The following is a 20,845-nucleotide window of genomic DNA, read 5'->3' on the forward strand; positions in this document are numbered from 1 at the left end:
TCTTTAATCCTCATATCAACCATTGATTGTTCCAATGATTTATCAGAAGCTGCATTACTCCTTATATGTGATCTCATCGTACTACTTGAGCTATAGGATCCGACACTCTTGGGGATGCTATCATCACTAGACATTATGCTGGTTCTTCTTCTAGCAGCAAGTTCACGTAATTTAAGAGAGTCATCATTTCTGGTTGTGTGTACAAAACGAGCAATGTGGCCTCTCTTCATTTCAAACTGGGCAACAAGATCCATTGTGCTTAAATTAAGAATTTCTGGAAGACTTTTCTCACAGTGCTCCATCTTATCTGCATATTGCATCAAACCACGATCATGCAGGTAAGACCTGATTCCAAGTGCTACCTATGTTATTAGAAGGAAAAGACTATAAGAAGCATATAGTTTTATAGTGAGTGTTATCTGGTAATGATAGAAGTTGCATTCCGAAGCAGATTATGATTGAATAATAGGATGATAGCAGAATTAAATAATAACTATCGATAATGATAACCCACCTTTTGCTTTTGTGTCATGTGTAATGAATCCATGTCCTCTGAACTCATAACCTTCAGGGTTGGTACATCATCCCAACCTTCTTCCAACAACTTTGGGAGTAGTCCCTTCAAAATTCCATTTCCTATGAATTCTTCCACTGAAAAAGAAGCCATTCTTTCCTTACTAGGATTGGTTGCTCTTGATGAATGATAATCTTATCATATGAATGTGATTCAATGTGCAGACAACCTTGTTGCTTTGGCCAAAGTATCATGCATAATGTGTATATAAGCCTTTCATAGACGATATAATTTAATATACGCATTTAATGTGTCCTTGGTTAATGATGTGACAATCTGGTTCAACCTTTTTCTATATGGTTAATCAATCCACTTATCCTGCCGCACTGCGAATTTATCTATTACAAAAATAGAAAACAAGTATAAAAGGTTTTTTTTCTGTCTTTTTAGTTTCTAATTGTTTTGAGCTAAAGATGAAATGAACAAATAGATTCTGTGTGTAATTTGTGTTTGAATGCCCTGTGTAAAATCATATTATTGGCTTAATGTCATGTAACTATGCATATTCTGGTCTATTTATGAGTTCTTCTAGGTTAATCAATTTTATGACTGGTAAACCACTGCAGTAAACGTCCATATGTAGTGCCCTAAAAAAAGGTTCCATATGTGAGAAAGAAAAATAAAAGTAAATTCTATTTTTCATGGCGTTACAGCCAATAACCAAACCAGTTGGGAAAAAAAAGGACGCTATAGTATTGAAGCAAGAACAAAATCTTAAAATAAAAAATTAGACAAAGGACCGTGAAAGAAACCAAAAAAAGAAACAAAACTTCGGAGAACAATGCAAGGTTTAAAAATCAGAGATGAGAAAGTTCCGGCAGATCAACTAACATTTGACTTGGTTCAATGGAACAGGACAAATTTGGGGGTGCATTAGGCAACTCTTGCGGCTTGACACCTTAAATTGTTTTCATTTGCCGGCCAAAATCTGCTCTTTTAGTATCTAGAAATTATCAAGTGCACGTTTGTCTCACAAGACACATTTTTTCACCCTGGCCCAACCTTCAAGAGCTGATCTAACCCATTGAGATAGTATAAAGAAGCAATTACATGGTAAACATTGGCCAAAATGCAAATGCAATCATGCAACCAACTAGAGGATGCTACTGAAAGATATTATTGGAACTAATCTTGACCATCCATTCAAGACTATATACATGGGTAGGATCCTTTGATATCAAATTTAAAATTTAACACCTCATCTGATAGCCGTTAGATCAAAAAAGATCAACGGTGTCACATGCTTACAAATCAGAGTCGTTGATCTTTTTTGATCTAACGACTATCAGATGAGGTGTCAAACTTCAAATTTGACACCGGTGTCAAAGGATCCTACCTCTATATATATATATATGGGTTATTCTGCTTACTCTTGTTTTGACTACTTTGCCTACCTTTTTAATATCGTTAGATTACAATCTCATATAACGGTGGAGATTTACAATATAAAATAAATTCTTTTATCCCTTTCTCTCTCTCACTGGCTCTCACTCTTTCTCTCTCCTCCCCTTTCTCTTTCTTCAATGGCGCTTCAACATCAAAATAAGGTGCAAGCTTTTTTCTCAATACATCTAACCCAACCATTATTATGGGCCTTTACATAAAAAATTGAAATAGGGTGTCAAGAAGAAATAAACTCAGATGCCCTATGTTATGGAACCAGGTAGACATGTTGTTGGGTGTAACATAGAGAGAACTGTGAGGAGGAGCCATCGCGAGGGGGATAGCCATGAAGTTGGTAACATTGAGTGACATCATGGTATGGTTTGCCACAATGAGTGCAAACGACTTTGGGCTTGGAAGATTCAGCGCCATCCATAGAGGAGTGTTGACGTTGCACAACAAAGCCTAAGGCCTCAGCAGGTTCTGCAGTGGAAGAGACTATAGAATGATGAGTTTCTTCTTGTGAGAGCATTGCGAAAACCCGGTTCATGGTAGGAAGAGGGTTGGTATTCAGAATTTGGGTGCGCACATGACCGTAAGTAGCATGATCAAGACCCATTAGGAATTGATACAAATGGTTCTGTTCTGTTTAATCAGCAACAGACTTTGTAAATTCGCAAGCAGCACCTGTTGTGCAACGGCGTAGGGACCGACTAGTCTCTAGTTCATCCCAAATGGCTCGTAGTTTGGTGTAGTAGTCTGCCATAGAGGAGCCATTTTGTCGTAGGGAGGACATGGTGCTTTTTAGTTGGAAAATACGAGGACCATTGGAGATGGAGAAACGTTCCTTCAAGTCATCCCATAATTCTTTGGCAGTATCAAAACATTTAATAAATGGTTCTAATTGAGGATCAATGGTATTGTGGATCCAGCTATTCAGCATAGATTTGCATAGAGTCCAGGCAAAAAACTCGTCGGATTTGTCATCCTTTGGGGCGATGATATCTCCGGTTATGAAACCAAGCTTATTTTTGGCTATGAGGGCAATTTTGAGCAATTTAGCCCAATTGTTGTAGTTTGATTGACCACAGAGCAAGGAGAATACCAGGGCTATCAGATGAATGAGTGTAGAAAGGAGACCGATGGTCAGTTATTTTGAACGTTCTTTCAGCCATGGTTCTTGGCTGAAAAAAATTTGAAGAAAGAAGGAAAAATAAGGAAGCTTGATCGATAGGCTCTGATACCATGTTAAGAATCTTAAGGTCACCACCCCAAAAGCTAGCTCAAAGGGTGGGAGTATCCAAGGCCTTATAAACCTCACATTAATTGCTCATACAACCAATGTGGGACTATATTTCTCAACAAGAACAGAGATCATTTTCTCACTCTAAGGTGAAAAACAAGATAAGAAGAAGGAGATAAGTTGATTCATTTCAAATTTCGACAGCAAAGTAGAAATGTTACGGTAATTGTGGATTAATTCAAATGAAGGGTTATTTGTGTTTTCTGCCATGCTCAATTATATCAGATTCAAGAAATTTTGAAAATTATACTCATCCAGCAGAACTATCATGCCATTAATCATTGCATGGATTTAGATTCAAATATAACTTCAAGTTGTAAATTACGAAAATCGATAGAGAGAAAGAGTGTGGGAGACAGTGAAGAGAAAGAAAGGGGAAAAAGGTTTATTTTATTCTGCAAATCTCCACTGTTGGATGATATTGTAATCTAACGGTATTGAGAGAGATAGGCAAAATAAGAGTAAGCAGAAAAACCTATATATATATATATATATATATATATAATATATATATATATAGGGAAGGATATATTTACTACCAAAAAAGTTTATAACTTTTACAACTAACTTAATCATCATTGATTTCCGTTAATCTAACGGTTGTAATTTATTGAAAATTATTGGGTCGCATTTATTAATTAATTATTAATTTTCAATAAATTATAACCGTTAGATTGACGAAAATCAACGGTGATTAGGTTGGTTGTAAAGGTAGTGAACTTTTTTGGTGGTAAGTATATCCTACCCCTATATATATATAGGGATAAATTATTATGCCTACCCTTACTTACCACTTTAATGATATTGGAGAATAGTAGGCATGAAAAAAAGGTAATAGAATAACCTATCTCGTATATATATACATACACGGGACATCATCAATTTTTATCGAAGTAAGAATAAAAAATCTTACACCTAATCTTAGTCATTGCACCCATCTTACTACAAGTCATAAGATATATGTAGATCAGCGGCTAAAATATATAGAGAGCGAAAGAGAGGTTAAGTCAAAGAGTGCTGGTACATGCTATCTGGTATGAGGGGTATACTTAGTGTCTGATTGGATCTTTTTTTTTTAGCTTCTCTACTCCTAATAAGTATAAGATAAGCCAAACAGGTTTTGAGAAAAACTCTTATAATGAAAAGCTCTTTTTATAACGAAGAAAAAAGCCAAAAGCTCCCAGGAGGAGCTCTTTCTTAAGCTCTTATCAGCTTTTCTTGAATTGTATACTCTTTTTAAATGAAGATATATAGAGATAGAGATAGAAAGAGATTTTTTTTGAGACGTGTGCTTTAAAGCTACAAAATTTATGTAATTACAAACAGCTTTTAGTTTTTTCTTAAACTCTTTTTTTTTAACTTTAGCTTAAAAGTAGCTTCTATCTTAAAATAGAGAGGATCCAAACAGGCTCTTAGAAGGTATGCTATTTTGGATTAAAATTTTCTTAGAATTGGATTTGCTATTTTGGATTGCCAAGGCTCGTTAATATTTTCCATTGTGTATCCAAATCATATTCAAAATAAAAAAGTTTGAAAATTAATGGAAAATATGTAAGGGTCTGTATGTATATGTACATATCAAACCCTAGTGAACCGGGAAAAACTTCATTTCCACGTTTCCTACATGGAAATCTACACTGTTGTGCTGAAAAGAAACTCTAGTTGAAGATTAGCTTCTTTCAGCAGAATAGCTAAGTTTGACAGAATCTGAGAGTTTACACAAATAAAATTGGCAACAAACTTTATTTGGTACTCACATCTTCACGATCCACAAAGTCAGCAAGACGTCCTCCACTAGCCCTGTATCCCATATCTGGTTTATCCCATTGAGCACCCTTTTGTTTATCCTCCATTGGTATAGCCAAGAGTATCCGGGGCCTAAATAAAAAACAATACCAGCATTGATTTTAACAAAAATAAACTATGGATGATGAACTGAGCATGCACATTCTCCAAAAACAAGTTCCAACCTCAAAAACAGGTTCTAGTTGATTCTTGGGAGCCCTTTTGACTGCTTCATGTTGCTGCTTAGCTCCATGTGTTCTCATAACATAAGAGGGCAAAAACAAGTACGCACCTTTGTGGTACCTACCAAAACATTGGAATGTTTGTGTAAAGAACCTTGGGATACACCACCCCAAAAGCTAGCTCAAAGGGTGGGAGTGTCCAAGGCCTTATAAACTCCACATTAGTTGCACATACAACCAATGTGGGACTATATATCTCAACACGCCCCCTCACACGAGAGCTCTTTGGGCTTGAAGAGTGGACAATGCAACAGGCCCAGCCTACTTGTGCCAAGAAACGCCACAAGAGAAAGTGGAGGACGGCGAGACTCTGATACCATGTAAAGAACCTTGGGATACACCACCCCAAAAGCTAGCTCTAAAGAGTGGGAGTGCCCAAGGCCTTATAAAGGCCACATTAGTTGCCCACACAATCAATGTGGGACTATATATCTCAACACGCTCCCTCACACGATAGCCCTTTGGGCTAGAAGTGTGGATATTGCACAGGCCCAATTTTTGAGCTAGCTTTTGAGGTGGTGTATCCCAAGGTTCTTTACATGGTATCAAAGCCTCGTGTCCTAGGTTCAAACCTCGCCGCCCCCCAATTTCCTTCTAGTGGAATTTCTTTGTTCGCACAGGTAGGTGGGCCTGTGCATTGTGAACTCTTCAAGCCCAATGGGCTCTCGTGTGAGGGGGCGTGTTGAGATATATAGTCCCACATTGGTTGTATGTGCAACTAATGTGGAGTTTATAAGGTCGTGGACACTCCCACCTTTTGAGCTAGCTTTTGGGGTGGTGTATCCCAAGGTTCTTTACATGGTATCAAAGCCTGGTTTCGTGTCCCGGGTTCAAACCTCGCCGCCCCCCACTTTCTCTTGTGGAATTTCTTAGCACAGGTAGGCTGGGTCTGTTGCATCATCCACTCTTCAAGCCCAATGAGCTCTCGTGTGAGGGGGCATGTTGAGATATATAGTCCCACATTAGTTGTATGAGCAATTAATGTGGAGTTTATAAGGCCTTGGGTACTCCCACCCCTTGAGCTAGCTTCCCAAGGTTCTTTACACGGTATCAGAGTTTGAGTGACTACAAGGTCACAAGTCCGATCCTCACCGCTCCCCACTTTAAAGAGGAATTAAAATTAAAGCACAAAAAAGTAAACCAAAAATTGGGCCTGTGCAATATCCACACTTCTAGCCCAAAGGGCTCTCGTGTGAGGGGGCGTGTTGAGATATATAGTCCCACATTGATTGTGTGGACAACTAATGTGACCTTTATAAGGCCTTGGACACTCCCATTAGAGCTAACTTTTGGGGTGGTGTATCCCAAGGTTCTTTACAGTTTGCAACTAAAATAGGAAGAAAAGCAGCAGAATTAGTTGGCTGCCAAAATTTCAAGCTGTAGGTCAATATTATTCCATCAAAAGCAAACTCATTAGAACATTGGGCCAGCAAAGTTATGAGGTGTTTGAATTTATAAATGAATAAGCTAACAAAGCAAAAATTCCCAAGGTCGAAAGGAGCTTTAAAATAAATTGGCAAAAAAAAAGTTCAAGTACATACAGTACCGTGTTCAATTAATAGGTGGCACCAACATTTGGCATGTATTTGATGACTATGTTCCTGGCCTGTTAGTGTAATCCCAGATAGTAACAGTCTCATGAATCTATGCATCTACAAGCAAATATGTTGCTGTACATACAAGACCACAACAAATCTGTCTAACCTACTTGAAGAAATGTGAACATTAATTCAAGTACAAACAAATTGAACAATCCACAGATCAAGAAAATCACTTACAGTCTTTTCTAGGCCTTTCTGCACAAGATGGTCACAGTCAAAAACACCATATCTCCTACACTCCTTCCAAATCAAGCAAAAAGAATTCAAAGGAAGAGAACAAAAGAACTTTAAAATGATGATAGTGATTACGAAAGAAAGACTAAACAGAGATGCTATCAATCTCACTGTGAATCAAATGTAACTGTTTCAAAAGTGTGCTTGAATGCAGGGCGTATATCTGGTGGACCACCTCCTAATTGATTGACAGGTGGATGTATGTAAGCTGTTTCTAATAACAGCAGCATTAAGCGGCTGCCAACCTGGAATGTACAATGACTACACTGTAACATGTAAAGATGAAAGCTTCCAAGTTCTTAGGTACAAACATAACAGATCTTTACTTGAGCTTCCTGTCCCTAAGCTTCCAGTCATCTAGTCCCCTTATTATTCCCATTGCTTGTTGCATTGCATCTTCCGCTTTTTTAATCAAATTAGAAACATTTTTACTAATTATATTCTTCTCTTTAACCATTTTCTCATGCTCTTCCGTCAGTTTGCCTCTTCCTATGGTTGCAAGATCAAATTCACCATCAGGCTCTTCGGTGGTTGTGCTCTTCTTTTTCTTTGTCTTCTCCACATATATATTGTACATCCTTGCCTGATCCATATACAAGGGTAGAATTTCAGCCAATGAATACTCGAATATTTTGCACCCATTATAATGACATCTAACTTGAACTCTAATCTGGAAAGTACCACGTTATCTACATAACACTAAATTCAAGAGGCTGTAGTAGTACATTGACTATTACCTTCACTAGAGCATTAGCATTTGAGTGACATGAGGGAAGAAACACAAAGTATAACTGTGTTAGATAACTGGAATCATCAACATAAATTAGCTTAACCTAGTAAATTATTTCAGTCAGAAGAAAGACTATCAAAATTCAGGCACTCCAGTCATGTGACCAAGAAATACAATTCTATAGAAGTATAGAACTGACCGCATATATTTTAGTTCGTGTAACAAGTTTATTCATCTTTGACCAACTTCAATTCACATGTTACTAACTTCAACAAATGACAAAAAAGAGTCTATTTCTTACGTTCCAACTACATTATACCTCATTTTCAATGGCTTCACCTATTTGAAGTGCAGCTTGGATTACTCGAGCAGTGCCTACCCCATTACTTTTGGTTATCAACAATCCCATCAACTTATGTATCGTAATCACTGCCATCATTTTTGCAGGCAAATCATTAAAATAAGGAGCATGTGTAATCCTATGCATGCTTTCCTTTCAAACCTCCTGCTCAACAACAATTGCATTCCTTAGGGGCTCAAACCAAACAAGGAACAAGGACTTCATGTAAGGCAAATTGAGTGCAAGCTTATGCTCACACATGTCCTCCAACAGCTCTTGATATTCCCTTGCAGCCTCTTCCATGCCTCTGTCTCCATCTTTATCTGCCTACTCCTAAGCATTTTGTACTTGTATGTGGCCAAACCTGCCACCACATTCTTCTGCTGTTCCAATAGAGGTTTTCCCTTCTCTTTTCTTTCATCATTTGTTCTAACAAGTCCCGTACTTCATTGGAACCAGAATAGTCCTCTTCAGTATCCATGCACTCAATAGCTTCAGTAACACTTGCATAGCCTCTAGCCAGCTTTAAAGACCAAAAAAATAAAATCAGAAAGCAATAAATTGGATTGACCCAATTCGTTAATCAAGGTAAAAAAACCAACTTGGCCAAAGCCCAGAACTGGGCACCTCGGGTTTACCCTGGTTTGGGTCTGGGAAGGCATTATTTTCTAGAGAAAATTCGAGTGCTGAGAAAATATAGTTGAAATAGAAGAAGGGAAGTAAGAGGGTAACTTGAACTTCCTAAGGGAAGCTCGCTTGGCTAAGTGCGTCCACATTGCTGGATGGAGTGAGCAATTGGAACTTAGAACAAAGCAATTGAGGTTTTAGCAGATGAAAGATGCAGAGAGATCATCATTTGTAACATGATGAGTTTGATGAGATTTTCTGAGAAAATTTGAAGGAACTAAAATGTAGGTAAAAAAGTAAAAGTAAGTCACAGCCTCTCATTTAATTGATTTGACCTCATTTCTTTGCATAAATGAAATATTTGTCAAAAAAATTCTTACTGGTCCACTCTTAATTGTTTATTATTCTTGAAGTTGCAACGCTTTTTATATATGGATTTTATTTCTCTCATGTTATTGGAGATAAGTATTTCCTCTTACTATAGATACATGATATGATGGGACCCACCACCCATTAAAAAAAATGATAGTATAAATTTTTAGGTGAGAGTAGCATGAGATAATTATCTCATATAAAATGAGACAATAATTTCCCTTTACATATATATATGGACTTTGATTTTCTCATGTTCCATGAGAATTGAATTCTCATGTTATGACTCAACTAGTGGTGAACTCCACATTTATTAAAAGGAGAAAAAAAATGAAAAACTTTGCACACAAGTCGAAGGATCACAACATGAGAATTCAATTCTTATGTAACATGGGAAAATATCTATATATATATATATATATGAAAATGGATCCTCTCATGAGAAAAAAAAACATGATATGGTCATGTGGGAAGATCACAACCATACAAAGGTAAATCAACGGTTATGATTTCGTAACTATCTATTTTAACATTTTTTCTCTCTCCTCCTTTATTACCATTGATCCACTTTTCTATGGTTATGATTCTCCACATTACATGGTCATATGAATTTTCACATGAGAGAATCCAGATCCTTTTGCAAATTACACTAAGTACGACCGGTCATACACTACATGATTAAAGTATGACCGGTCGTACTTAGTGTAGTTTGTAAGAGTTTGTAAACAAAAAAGTTTTTGTCCCTATATATAGGTAAAAATGTAGGTAAAAAAGTAAAAGTAAGTCACAGCCTCTCATTTAATTGATTTGACCTCATTTCTTTGCATAAATGAAATATTTGTCAAAAAATTTCTTACTGGTCCACTCTTAATTGTTTATTATTCTTGAAGTTGCAACGCTTTTTATATATGGATTTTATTTCTCTCATGTTATTGGAGATAAGTATCTCCTCTTACTATAGATATATGATATGATGGGACCCACCACCCATTAAAAAAAATGATAGCATAAATTTTTAGGTGAGAGTAGCATGAGATAATTATCTCATATAAAATGAGACAATAATTTCCCTTTACATACATATATGGGCTTTGATTTTCTTATGTTGCATGAGAATTAAATTCTCATGTTATGACTCAACTAGTGGTGAACTCCACATTTATTAAAAAGAGAAAAAAAATGAAAAACTTTGCACGCAAGTCGAAGGATCACAACATGAGAATTCAATTCTTATGTAACATGAGAAAATATCTATATATATATGAAAATGGATCCTCTCATGAGAAAAAAAAACATGATATGGTCATGTAGGAAGATCACAACCATACAAAGGTAAATCAACGGTTATGATTTCGTAACTATCTATTTTAACATTTTTTCTCTCTCCTCCTTTATTACCATTGATCCACTTTTGTATGGTTATGATTCTCCACATGACATGGTCATATGAATCTTCACACGAGAGGATCCAGATCCTTTTGCAAATTACACTAAGTACGACCGGTCGTACACTACATGATTAAAGTATGATCGGTCGTACTTAGTGTAGTTTGTAAGAGTTTGTAAACAAAAAAGTTTGTAAATATAACTTGCCCCTATATATATATGGGTCAGGATCATTTTACACCAATGTAATTTACACTCTCAATCTTATCCGTTAATTTCATTTATATCTAACGGCTCAAATTTTTTAGTAAAGGGAGCCATTAGATACAAGTGGATCAATGGTCAAGATTGAGTGTAAGACTTCTAACTCTTACATCGGTGTAAGAATATTCTGCCTCTATATGGGTCAGGATCATTTTACACCAATGTAATTTACACTCTCAATCTTATCCGTTAATTTCATTTATATCTAACGGCTCAAATTTTTTAGTAAAGGGAGCCATTAGATACAAGTGGATCAATGGTCAAGATTGAGTGTAAGACTTCTAACTCTTACATCGGTGTAAGAATATCCTGCCTCTATATGGGTCAGGATCATTTTACACCAATGTAATTTACACTCTCAATCTTATCCGTTAATTTCATTTATATCTTACACCGGTGTAAGAATAATAAATCTTACACCAAATTTTAACCGTTGATTTCCGTGCATCCAATGATTGAGATTTATTGGAAATTAATAGCAAAAGTAGCAAATATTTTGTCACACAGCGTCTTGTACTACCTTCAAAGTCATGCATGATTTTAACAAAATATAGTCTCGAAAATTATGCTTTCCCAAAATGATTATTTAAGCTTTTATCCTATCATAATTTAAATACCTTAGTTCATAACGTTTTACTAATGTACAATTGACTGTAAACTTCATCAAATTTCAAACATTCACCCTTGATCCACATCTTTAAAAATCATCATGTTACGTGTGACTTATTCGAATCTAACCTGTAACCAAGCAAGCAGCTATTTACATAATTTTCTATTATAAGTAAAAAAAAATTCCTTTGAACTATATAAGAGACCAGGATGAGAGAGGGAGAACAAGAGAGATCTTGGCATTTTAGGTTGGCATTCAGACATCAAATGATCAAAATAATACAATGACACATGACCATTAAGTAACAAAAATGTGCCCAGCTACGAACACTCTCAATTTCATCGGGAAAGGCCCGTAGCATTCGTTACTTTATGGCATTCACAATCCCACATGATAATACAAATTTTCCTTCGGGACTATAAAACCATAAGAAAATTCCAGAGTCTCTCCCTTTCCTATCTTGCCTACGTATGCATTATTCCCTATAATGCCAAAAAAATTAATTTAAGCTATGAGGGCACAGGACACCTAATCAGTAGTCCATGGATCACTCTCTGATATGACTTCAGAAGGTTCAAAAACTTCTGGCTCAGTAGCTTCTTCACCTGTGTTTGAATCAGCTTCAACAGATGCATCTCCCTCCTCTTCTTCTGATCTACCCCATCTTCCTCCAAGGGCCAATGCCATCATTTCATAAATCTTATTTCCCAACTCTGCAGGGCTATCCGGCTGCATTATTGAGAAACTATGTAAGCAAACCCCCTTTCATATATACATGTGTGTGTGTGTTGCATAAAGAAAAAGATAATTTTTTCTATTGTCCTTACAGAAAATCCACTAGATATAAGTGCTGTATCATATAAGAGATCAACGGCTCTCTGAGCATCGCTGCTGTCAGGAGCATTCTTGCAGGCGGCCTGAAGGAAAAATAAAAATAATTAAAAGAAATAGGTCAAAGTCACAAGCAAATTCAGTTAAAAGTACCAGCCATGTATTATCTTGAAACTTTTGTTTTCACATTTCAAATGCCATACAGGATCTCTGGACATAATAAACAAAGGGTGAAGAAGAGGAAGGCATTGCATTAAAAGGGGGGAAAACAGCAGACAATTTATTTTACATTATATAAATATAGCAAGGCTCACTAGATGACTTCCAGAATTTTAACTTTGACATTTTATAGAACCAACATGACAACTCGGCTTAATTAGTGAAATTACTAACAGGCAAGCTACAATAATCAATAGTCTTAAATGAAGTTATATTCCACGATAAATGAAGGAACAATGACCAAAATGCCGCTGTTTGGCAAAATTTTTACCCCAATGCCACGCGGACAATACTTTTTACCAGACTGTCACGCGACGCAATTCGCTACGACTGGTAGCGAATTACATTCGCCAATTATTTTGTGACACGTGGCACATTTGAACAGAAAAAAGTTGACTGGACGAATTTCGCTACTAATGATAGTGAATTTGGTAAGCAACATGACCACGTGTCACGAAATCATAGGCGACGAAGTTCGCTACCAATAATAACGAATTATGACGCGTGGCAGTCTGGTAAAAAAGTACTGTTCGCGTGGCAGTCTGGTAAAAAGTACTGTTCGCGTGGCATTTGGATAAAAAATTTGCCAAACAGTGGCACTTTGGTCACTGTTCCATAAATGAACTTGAGAAAAGCTTTATGCTTTGTCTTAGTCTTATATGATGATTCAGTTTCTTTTTCCTTTTTCCTCTTTAACTTTGAAGAACTAAGTACAAAAAACCTTCTCAAACAATTTCACTCAATTACTTTACAACATTTTGTCTCTTCTACTTCAGTGATGTCACTTAGAAGGGAAACACCAGATTATCAAAAAGAATTACCTACTAAGTAGACTCAACCAGATCTCTTTTATAATTGAATACTTATAGTACACAAAAAGATAATACTGATTTGGACAAGATGCTCACAACCTTGCTAAAATAAGTGTTTCATGTATCTACAGGAAGTAAAATATGTTATCTAATATTTTCCATTGTCCTACAATTTTTGTCCTCGGTTTATTTTTCAGCCAGTCCAGCACAAAGTTTGCATCTTGTCATCTTTTTTGTGGTTCTCTATTCAGAGTCAAATTACCCTTTCCTACCGTATCATTGGCTAGGCAGAAAGTGTATGTTTTTTATGCCAACAATCAGAAAACTTACTCAAAATTGTTGAGATATATAGTCCCACATTGGTTGTATGAACAACCAATGTGGAGTTTATAAGACTTTGGACACTCTCACCCCTTGAGCTAGCTTTTGGGGTGGTGTATCCCAAGGTTCTTCACATGGTATCAGAGCCTCACCGTCCCCCACTTTAAAGTGGAATTAAAAACAAAAAAGCACAAAAGGTAAAACAAAAATTGGGCCTGTGCATAATCCACGCTTCAAGCCCAAAGGGCTCTTGTGTGAGGGGGCGTGTTGAGATATATAGTCCCACATTGGTTGTATGAACGACTAATGTGGAGTTTATAAGGCTTTGGACACTCCCACCCCTTGAGCTAGCTTTTGGGGTGGTGTATCCCAAGGTTCTTTACACAAATTGATAATGACCATTTATAAATCAATAAATTCCAAACTAAAAGTTTCAACTTACATTTAAGTCGTTGATAATGGGATGATCTGGATTAATCTCCAATATTCTCCTCCCTCTCATAAACTCCAAACTTGCAGTGTCTCCAAGAGCTTGAGCCTTCATTAATCTGAAGAAAAGGGATCGAAGATTATATAAGCCTTATGTAAAAAGGATGATAAACTGCTTGAGATCCAGGAGCATGGCTTGTAAAGCCAATGACTTACCTCTCCATATTTGCAGACCACCCAAACTTTCCCGATACAAGCACACAGGGAGATGAGCTCAAGCGGTTAGAGATTTGAACTTTTGCCACCTTATCACCAAGTTGCTGTTTTATCCAATCACAAAGTAGGTTGTACTCTTGCTTGTTTTCCCTCTCTTTGACCTCATCCTCATCGCCTGGTTTGAGAAAAGATTATGAGGACCACATTCAAATCCCAATTTTCACAAAACAAAAATGTAATAAGCATATAAAAGCAAGGTAGAAAACAGTACAAACCCAATTCCAAATCTTCCTTGCTGATATCAACAAATTTCTTTTCTTTGTATGTCTGTAGGTTTTGAATGGCAACCTCATCAATAGGTTCGACCAAATAAAGTACCTACAATAATAGACACACATAAGTAAACAGAAACTTAAAAAGAAAGAAAAACAGAATTCAAAATTAACAAGTGGTATATCAAGCATTCAATTAGAAATATATATCAATCATATTTAACTGGAACACACACACCCACCCACCCCTAAAGAGCCTCACCCACCAGAGAAAAAAGATGGGTGGGGAGGGGGGAACTCCAGAGGGAGGGTATATTCTAGCTTAGATCCACCAACTAGACATACCTCAATATCTTTTTGAACCAATTTCTCCAAAAATGGAGCAGTCTTTGCACTTTTCAAGCTGTCAGTTGCTAGGTAATAGATAGCTTTCTGGTTTTCACCCATGTTTTCGACATAATCATCCAAGCTTTTAAGTTCCTCCTCACTTTTGGAAGTGTAAAACCTCAATAGTGGTGTTATGCGCTTATGATTTCCACTATCTTCAACGCATCCTAACTTCATGAACCTACCAAAGTTTTCCCAAAATTTCTTGTAGTCCTGGAATCACAGGAAAACAAACATCTTCTCAATCTATTACGAATCTCGATTCATATTGAAAAAATAGAGAAACTATGTTTATTGCTACCACCTCTTTATTTTCTCTTTCAGAAATGTCTTGAATCATATCAAATGCCTTCCTGACAAGCCTCTTTCTCATTATTCTTACCTGAAATTATAATATTGTTAGAATCAAACATTTTGGAAAGTAACAGAAAAAGGAAAATGCACAAATAATTCCTAACAAAGAACATATCGTTCATTCACGTTCATCACATATTCACATGGAAAAGGTTTCCCATGTAAGCAGGAAAATATAGAGTTTTCTTACAATTCTGCTTTCTTGAAGAATCTCCCTAGAAACATTGAGAGGAAGGTCATTTGAATCAACCACACCCTTCACAAAGCTCAAGTAACGTGGAAACTGCAAAAAAGTAACGAAAAATAAATACATTAAATAATTAAATTACAGCAAAGGACGCCTGCACAAGGATCAGAAGAAGCATTATGATACAGACCAACCAGCAATTACACTAAACTAAATGGAAATAGGAACTGAAATACAAATCTATATGTATATAACTTGGTCTGAACCCGTATTACAGCAGTATCAATCTCAGGATTAATAACAGAGACAAATGCAATGGCAGATTACAGAGTTGTGCAGCTCAAACTACTCATTACATACCCAACAGAAATACAATACTGGAAAGGAAATACAATGCATAAAGTAAGAGATAGTGTGAAGCAATTGGAGAGGCTCCACTCTCTCCCAATCCCCAAGGGGCCCAAGTAATTCCACTAAGATTCTAGATACCTCCTACAAGCACCCCTTCCTCTATATTTAAACCAATTCCTTCGTAACTAACTTGCTCTCCCATGCTTCCATTCTGTTTTGCTGAGTCAGCTATATTGCTTTCCCTAAATTTCCCTTGGGGGTGGTATCGTATCACATTACAAGCTCTAACTTCTGTTTTATTTGTGCTTGTCAGCGCTTCTTTCCATCCACCAAAAAAGAAGATCAAGAAGCATTGAAGAGCACAAATATGAGATACATTATATACAGATGGCACATAATGACTTATGATATAATATAATACATGCCTAAAACTGGCCATATTTTTAGATACACCATCATTCTATAAAAACTACCCATTTGTAAGCAAGCTAAATTGCTGTGCAATGCTTATCCAATTCATCTCCCTATCCATCACAAGTTATAACATGGAGTAGAGACTTCACATTATCCTTCTTTCATAATAAAGTTTTAAAAAGAAGAATTGTAGCGACATAAATTTCATATTATACAAGATAAAATTACACTTAGAAGCTCACAACAAACTCACCAGCTCACCATCAAAATCATCTGAGATGAACACACGCTTAACATACAGACGTATGTTCTTTGTTTTAGGGTTCACTACTTCTTCATTGTTGAGAGGCCCCATTCCTGGAACATATAGAATACTTCTGAACTCAACCTCACCCTGCACAGTTTATAGCCTAATTAAATTGATAACTGCAAAAAAGGAAATTCTCTCCTGCCAAAAGCCAAAATCATCAACATACCTCAGTGGTGAAGTGAGTATATGCAAGTGGTTCTAAGAATTCATTAAAAGCCTTCTTGTAAAATTCATTGTACTCGTCCTTTTGAACTTCCTTTGAATTCCGCATCTACAAAAAGTGGCAAAGGTGGCCCAATAAGAGAGGCACCACAACTAAATAAAAAGCAAAATGCGTGGCACTAGCATCCTAACACCATAAAAGCAGATATAGCTCATACTCACCCATATTGGCTTGGTTTCATTGGCTAATTCCCAGTCCCAATACTTCTCAGTTTTAGTCTTTTTTGTCTTCTTCTTCTCACCCTGATAAAAAGGGAAGAAAAAGACTTGGTATCGGCAACACATTTGGAAAAAGCAAGTACAATATCCACATTAAGAAATACCACACTAGTTACCTCTGCTTTTGGTTCTTCGCCTTCTTTAGGTTCTTCTTCCTCTTCCACCTGTCAATATTCAAATAAATTAATATTGACAAATAAAGATGACATTTGCTATTATTACTTCATGAAACAAGTTTACATAAGCTGCAGTATAATTATGAAAATCAGGAATGAGGATAAAAAGTGTATTAAAATAGATAAAAAGAAGTCACCTTGAAAGTAAAATTCTGCTGTTTGAATACATACTATCTCAGAAATTGCTTTTGACACTTTCTCTCGTTATATAATGTTATCATATGAAGCACCAACACTTCAAAAATCCTGATGTGTCGTGTCCGACACTTCCCGACACTCACCGATACTCCGACACTTCCCGACACTTCAATACTCGTTGCAAAGATTCAAAAAAGTTTCAAAGGTTATGTTGAATTGCATTTTGAGTTCCAACTATTAGATTCGTTCAATTACGATTTTATTGAGTTTAATATAAATATTTGGGATATATTATGTTTCTTTGCAAAATTGATGGGTATTACAAGTTTAGCTTTATTTTTTTGTTAAATTATTGAATACTAAATATAATATATACTACATAAATTAAAAATATTATATAATATCAAAATGTGTCCTAACGTGTCGAAATTTAATATTTTTTAAAATTAACGTGTCGAAGTGTCGGGTCGTGTCTCGTGTCCCGTGTCGGTGCAACATACTGTTATCTATGAAACAGTTTCTATTCAATTAAAGGAAATATGAAAAGGCAAAAGGTTGCTCCCTTTCTAGATGGAAACAAAATTCTAAAAGAACACACTTCTTCCACTATCACTTAACACCTGACTATGACCATCTCCTATTTGCTATTAAACCCCTCAACAGAACCACCATTAATCAAGCATGGCCTCCAACTTCCAAGCAAATATGATCCAGTACTTTATAAATATATTAGAATCAAATGAATTGGATCTTATTGCTACATGGGTAACTCTCATCTCATTCCTTCTAACAGAAAAAACACATGTTTTATATGAAACATGAGCATTTCACGGACAATGAAAAGAGCAAAAGAGGAAAACCACAGACCACAAATCATTATCTGTAATAAATCATATGTGAAAAATAGAAAACTACCACCTGCACATATGCAAGAATTTGGAGAATAATTCTCCCAACCAACATGATGACAAGAATCTGTAACAAGAGAAATCATGCTTACCTCAACAGTTCTTGATTTTTCTTGCCATGTAAAAATGGGGAAGGAAACAAACTGGGAGTAATTTTTCACCAAACTCTGAATCTTCGTTGGCTCTGAGAATTCATACTTGTCATCAGGCTGGAAAAAAAGAAGAAGAATTTGAGTGCTTTAACTACATGTCCGCATTAAAATGATCTTACAATATCCAAATATTATACTGGGTTCACCCTATAATTAAAAGATATTAAAAAATAAATAACTAAAGAAGAATTTCGGCTGAAATTTAACATTTGCTAACATCTTCCTGCAAAAATAATATCTCCCTTTTACACCAGTTTAGTTCAGATACTAACGTAGCCACAAAGTAATTGAGCACCATATCTAAGTATCTAACACTGGAATGCAAGATGATAGTAATTCTTACATCCCACACAAACTTTCCATCAGAGAGATGAAAGAAATACACTCACTCTTAAATAGAGGGTAATCTGTGTACCACGACGCAGAAGCTTTTCAGGATCAGTTTCTTCCTTTATCATAAAAGAGCTACTGTCAGCCAATGCTTCCCACACATATTGCTTATCTGATCTCGGGCTCTTTGTAGAAACAACAACCTGATTGTTATTAACATGCAGAAACAGCCAATTAATGACAAAATAATTAAAATCAGGATAACCAACCAAGAGAATACACTAAAGAAATCCACAACATACCCTCTCAGCAACAAGAAAAGCAGAGTAGAATCCAACACCAAATTGACCAATCAAACCATTATCTGCTCCTAGATCCTTGTTTTCCTGAAAGATGGGGGCAAAAATTTAAACATGATTGAAGCTTTGAATCATCAAAGTATCAAACAGAGTGATATTTCTGATCAATAATAAATTACCTTAAGTGCCTTCAAAAATTTTGAAGTACCACTCTGGGCAATAGTTCCAAGACAGTCAATGAGCTCTTCTTTGGTCATTCCAATACCAGTATCTCTACAAAGTTAGGAGTTAACAGTTCAATAATCCTATTTATACATACCCAGAAAAACAAATTAAAATAAAAAGCCATATCAATGAATATACATACGTTATAGTAACAGTTCCATTGTCTGGATCAGGTTTGATGCGTATCTCTAGTTCTCCAGCATCTCCAAGCAAAGAAGGCTCAGTCACACTTAAGAATCTCAACTTGTCCAAAGCATCACTAGCATTACTGGGGGAAAAACCAGACAAAATAAAACAGAATCAAGCATCTGCACACATGTACCTAGAGAGAAACATAGATGCAAAAGTCCAAGAGCGAAGAAAAAGGTAAAACAAGCAAGCACAGCTAGGGAATACTAAAGCAACTTAACAATATTAAATCATTCAATCAATCATAACATTATCCAGATCAATTTGAGTCTAGAATGGACATGTTGTAAACTGTAATTACCTCACAAGTTCTCGAAGGAAAACTTCCTTGTGGCTATAAAGACTGTGAACAATCAAATCCAGTAATCGACTCACCTGCAAAAAAGGAATTCATTTTCAGACACCCTTAATGAAGTTAAGTCTTTCACTTCACTGTAAGACATTCCAAACGAGGTGCAAAAAAGATTGAAACTTTTACACAATAACGACCAATAAACCGCGACCCAAAAGTGCAAAAAGGTCAATCATTTGATAGATTGATTCAAAACCCACCTCGGCTTGGTACTCAAACTTTTCACCAGTGGCTTCACCCTCTTCTTTCTCTGCAACCGCCGCTTCGCACCGCACAGCGAGCCTGCTTCTTCTCTCGTGCTGCTTCCACTTCAACCCGGCGGTGGCAGAAGAGAAGCACTTTATGAGACCATGTTGCGGTGGCAGAAAAGCGCTTCTTAGGGTGGAAGCCCTTTGGGGTTTTGTCAGTGTGAATGGGGCAACAGAGGCAGTGGCCATGCTTCTACTCAGTACAGGAGCCATTTTCAGACCTAGAAAGAGAGAGTGTTTGTGTGTGCACGCGCGTTATCTCTTCAGGTTCTGTCTGTGATATAAAAGCGAGTGCAAATGGGAAATAAGAAACCCTCCGAACCGAACAAGGGTTTATGGAGATATAACCGATGGTTCTAGAAATTCCGCAATATATTTGGCTGCATTTGTAAGGCCTAGATTTTGCCAATTCAGCAACACAACACATTAAGTAATTAAACATTTTTTTTTAAATTACTAGATAATATTTTGGTCCTACAATTTTATCCAATTACCTCTTGTTACAGTATTTGGTTTAATTATGGTTCGACCACAAATTAATATATAGTTAAACAAATGGAATCATGACTTGGTTTTGTTAAATTCGTCTCTATTTTAGTTTTTAAAAATATTGCTTAGAGTTATACCATATGGTTAATTATTCATACATCAATATTTATATATTGAAAAATTAGTTCCTTGGAGTTATTAACTATTTTATAAAAATGACGGGCATACAAGTATTGCTGTGCTCGAAGTTATCCCATGCTCCAAGTCTTCCGTTGTCCCAGGTTAAGTTAGGAGGAAGTTGTGGATATTTACAAAGGACACTGTTTACTTAAGTTAGTCTTAGA

General features: G+C 36.3%; 1 protein-coding gene, 1 long non-coding RNA gene and 1 pseudogene across 3 annotated transcripts; all 3 read right to left on the minus strand.

The window, feature by feature from the left end:
- Window positions 1-532: 532 nt before the first annotated feature.
- On the minus strand, window positions 533-5,359 carry LOC133291601 (uncharacterized). Its single transcript, XR_009748819.1, has 3 exons — window positions 5,231-5,359; window positions 5,018-5,138; window positions 533-651 (listed from the first exon to the last, which is right to left on the minus strand). It is a non-coding gene; the product is annotated as an uncharacterized LOC133291601 (long non-coding RNA).
- Window positions 5,360-8,165: 2,806 nt separating this feature from the next.
- Window positions 8,166-8,854, minus strand: LOC133291603 (DNA-directed RNA polymerase 1, mitochondrial-like; annotated as a pseudogene).
- Window positions 8,855-11,639: 2,785 nt separating this feature from the next.
- LOC133291600 (heat shock protein 90-5, chloroplastic) lies at window positions 11,640-20,296 on the minus strand. Of its 2 annotated transcripts, none has more exons than XM_061489886.1 (19): window positions 19,965-20,296; window positions 19,714-19,787; window positions 19,366-19,491; window positions 19,178-19,271; window positions 19,002-19,085; window positions 18,759-18,902; window positions 18,310-18,426; window positions 17,112-17,159; window positions 16,939-17,019; window positions 16,721-16,825; window positions 16,498-16,638; window positions 15,483-15,575; window positions 15,243-15,320; window positions 14,897-15,142; window positions 14,555-14,657; window positions 14,280-14,454; window positions 14,077-14,182; window positions 12,279-12,368; window positions 11,640-12,180 (listed from the first exon to the last, which is right to left on the minus strand). In XM_061489886.1, the coding sequence occupies exons 1-19, from the start codon at window positions 20,223-20,225 to the stop codon at window positions 11,980-11,982; spliced, it is 2,367 nt and encodes a 788-aa protein (XP_061345870.1). In that variant the 5' UTR covers window positions 20,226-20,296; the 3' UTR covers window positions 11,640-11,979. The 2 variants fall into 2 exon arrangements, with proteins under 2 accessions (XP_061345870.1, XP_061345869.1); XM_061489885.1 differs by having other exon boundaries at window positions 11,641-12,180; window positions 14,897-15,151.
- Window positions 20,297-20,845: the final 549 nt, after the last annotated feature.

This window comes from Gastrolobium bilobum, unplaced genomic scaffold (assembly GCF_033153095.1).
Source record: "Gastrolobium bilobum isolate Gb01-03AN ecotype WA unplaced genomic scaffold, APGP_CSIRO_Gbil_v1 utg41369, whole genome shotgun sequence".
NCBI lineage: Eukaryota > Viridiplantae > Streptophyta > Magnoliopsida > Fabales > Fabaceae > Gastrolobium > Gastrolobium bilobum.

What these genes read in the sequence shown, in the direction of transcription:
- LOC133291600 (XM_061489885.1), bottom strand. Translation starts at nt 20,225, where the DNA reads ATGGCTCCTGTACTGAGTAGAAGCATGGCCACTGCCTCTGTTGCCCCA. An exon ending in AGTTTGAGTACCAAGCCGAG is followed by an intron (nt 19,788 to 19,964) that starts GTGGGTTTTGAA and finishes CCTTTTTTGCAG; the next exon opens with GTGAGTCGATTACTGGATTT. An exon ending in ATGATTTTGATGGTGAGCTG is followed by an intron (nt 15,576 to 16,497) that starts GTGAGTTTGTTG and finishes ACTTTTTTGCAG; the next exon opens with TTTCCACGTTACTTGAGCTT.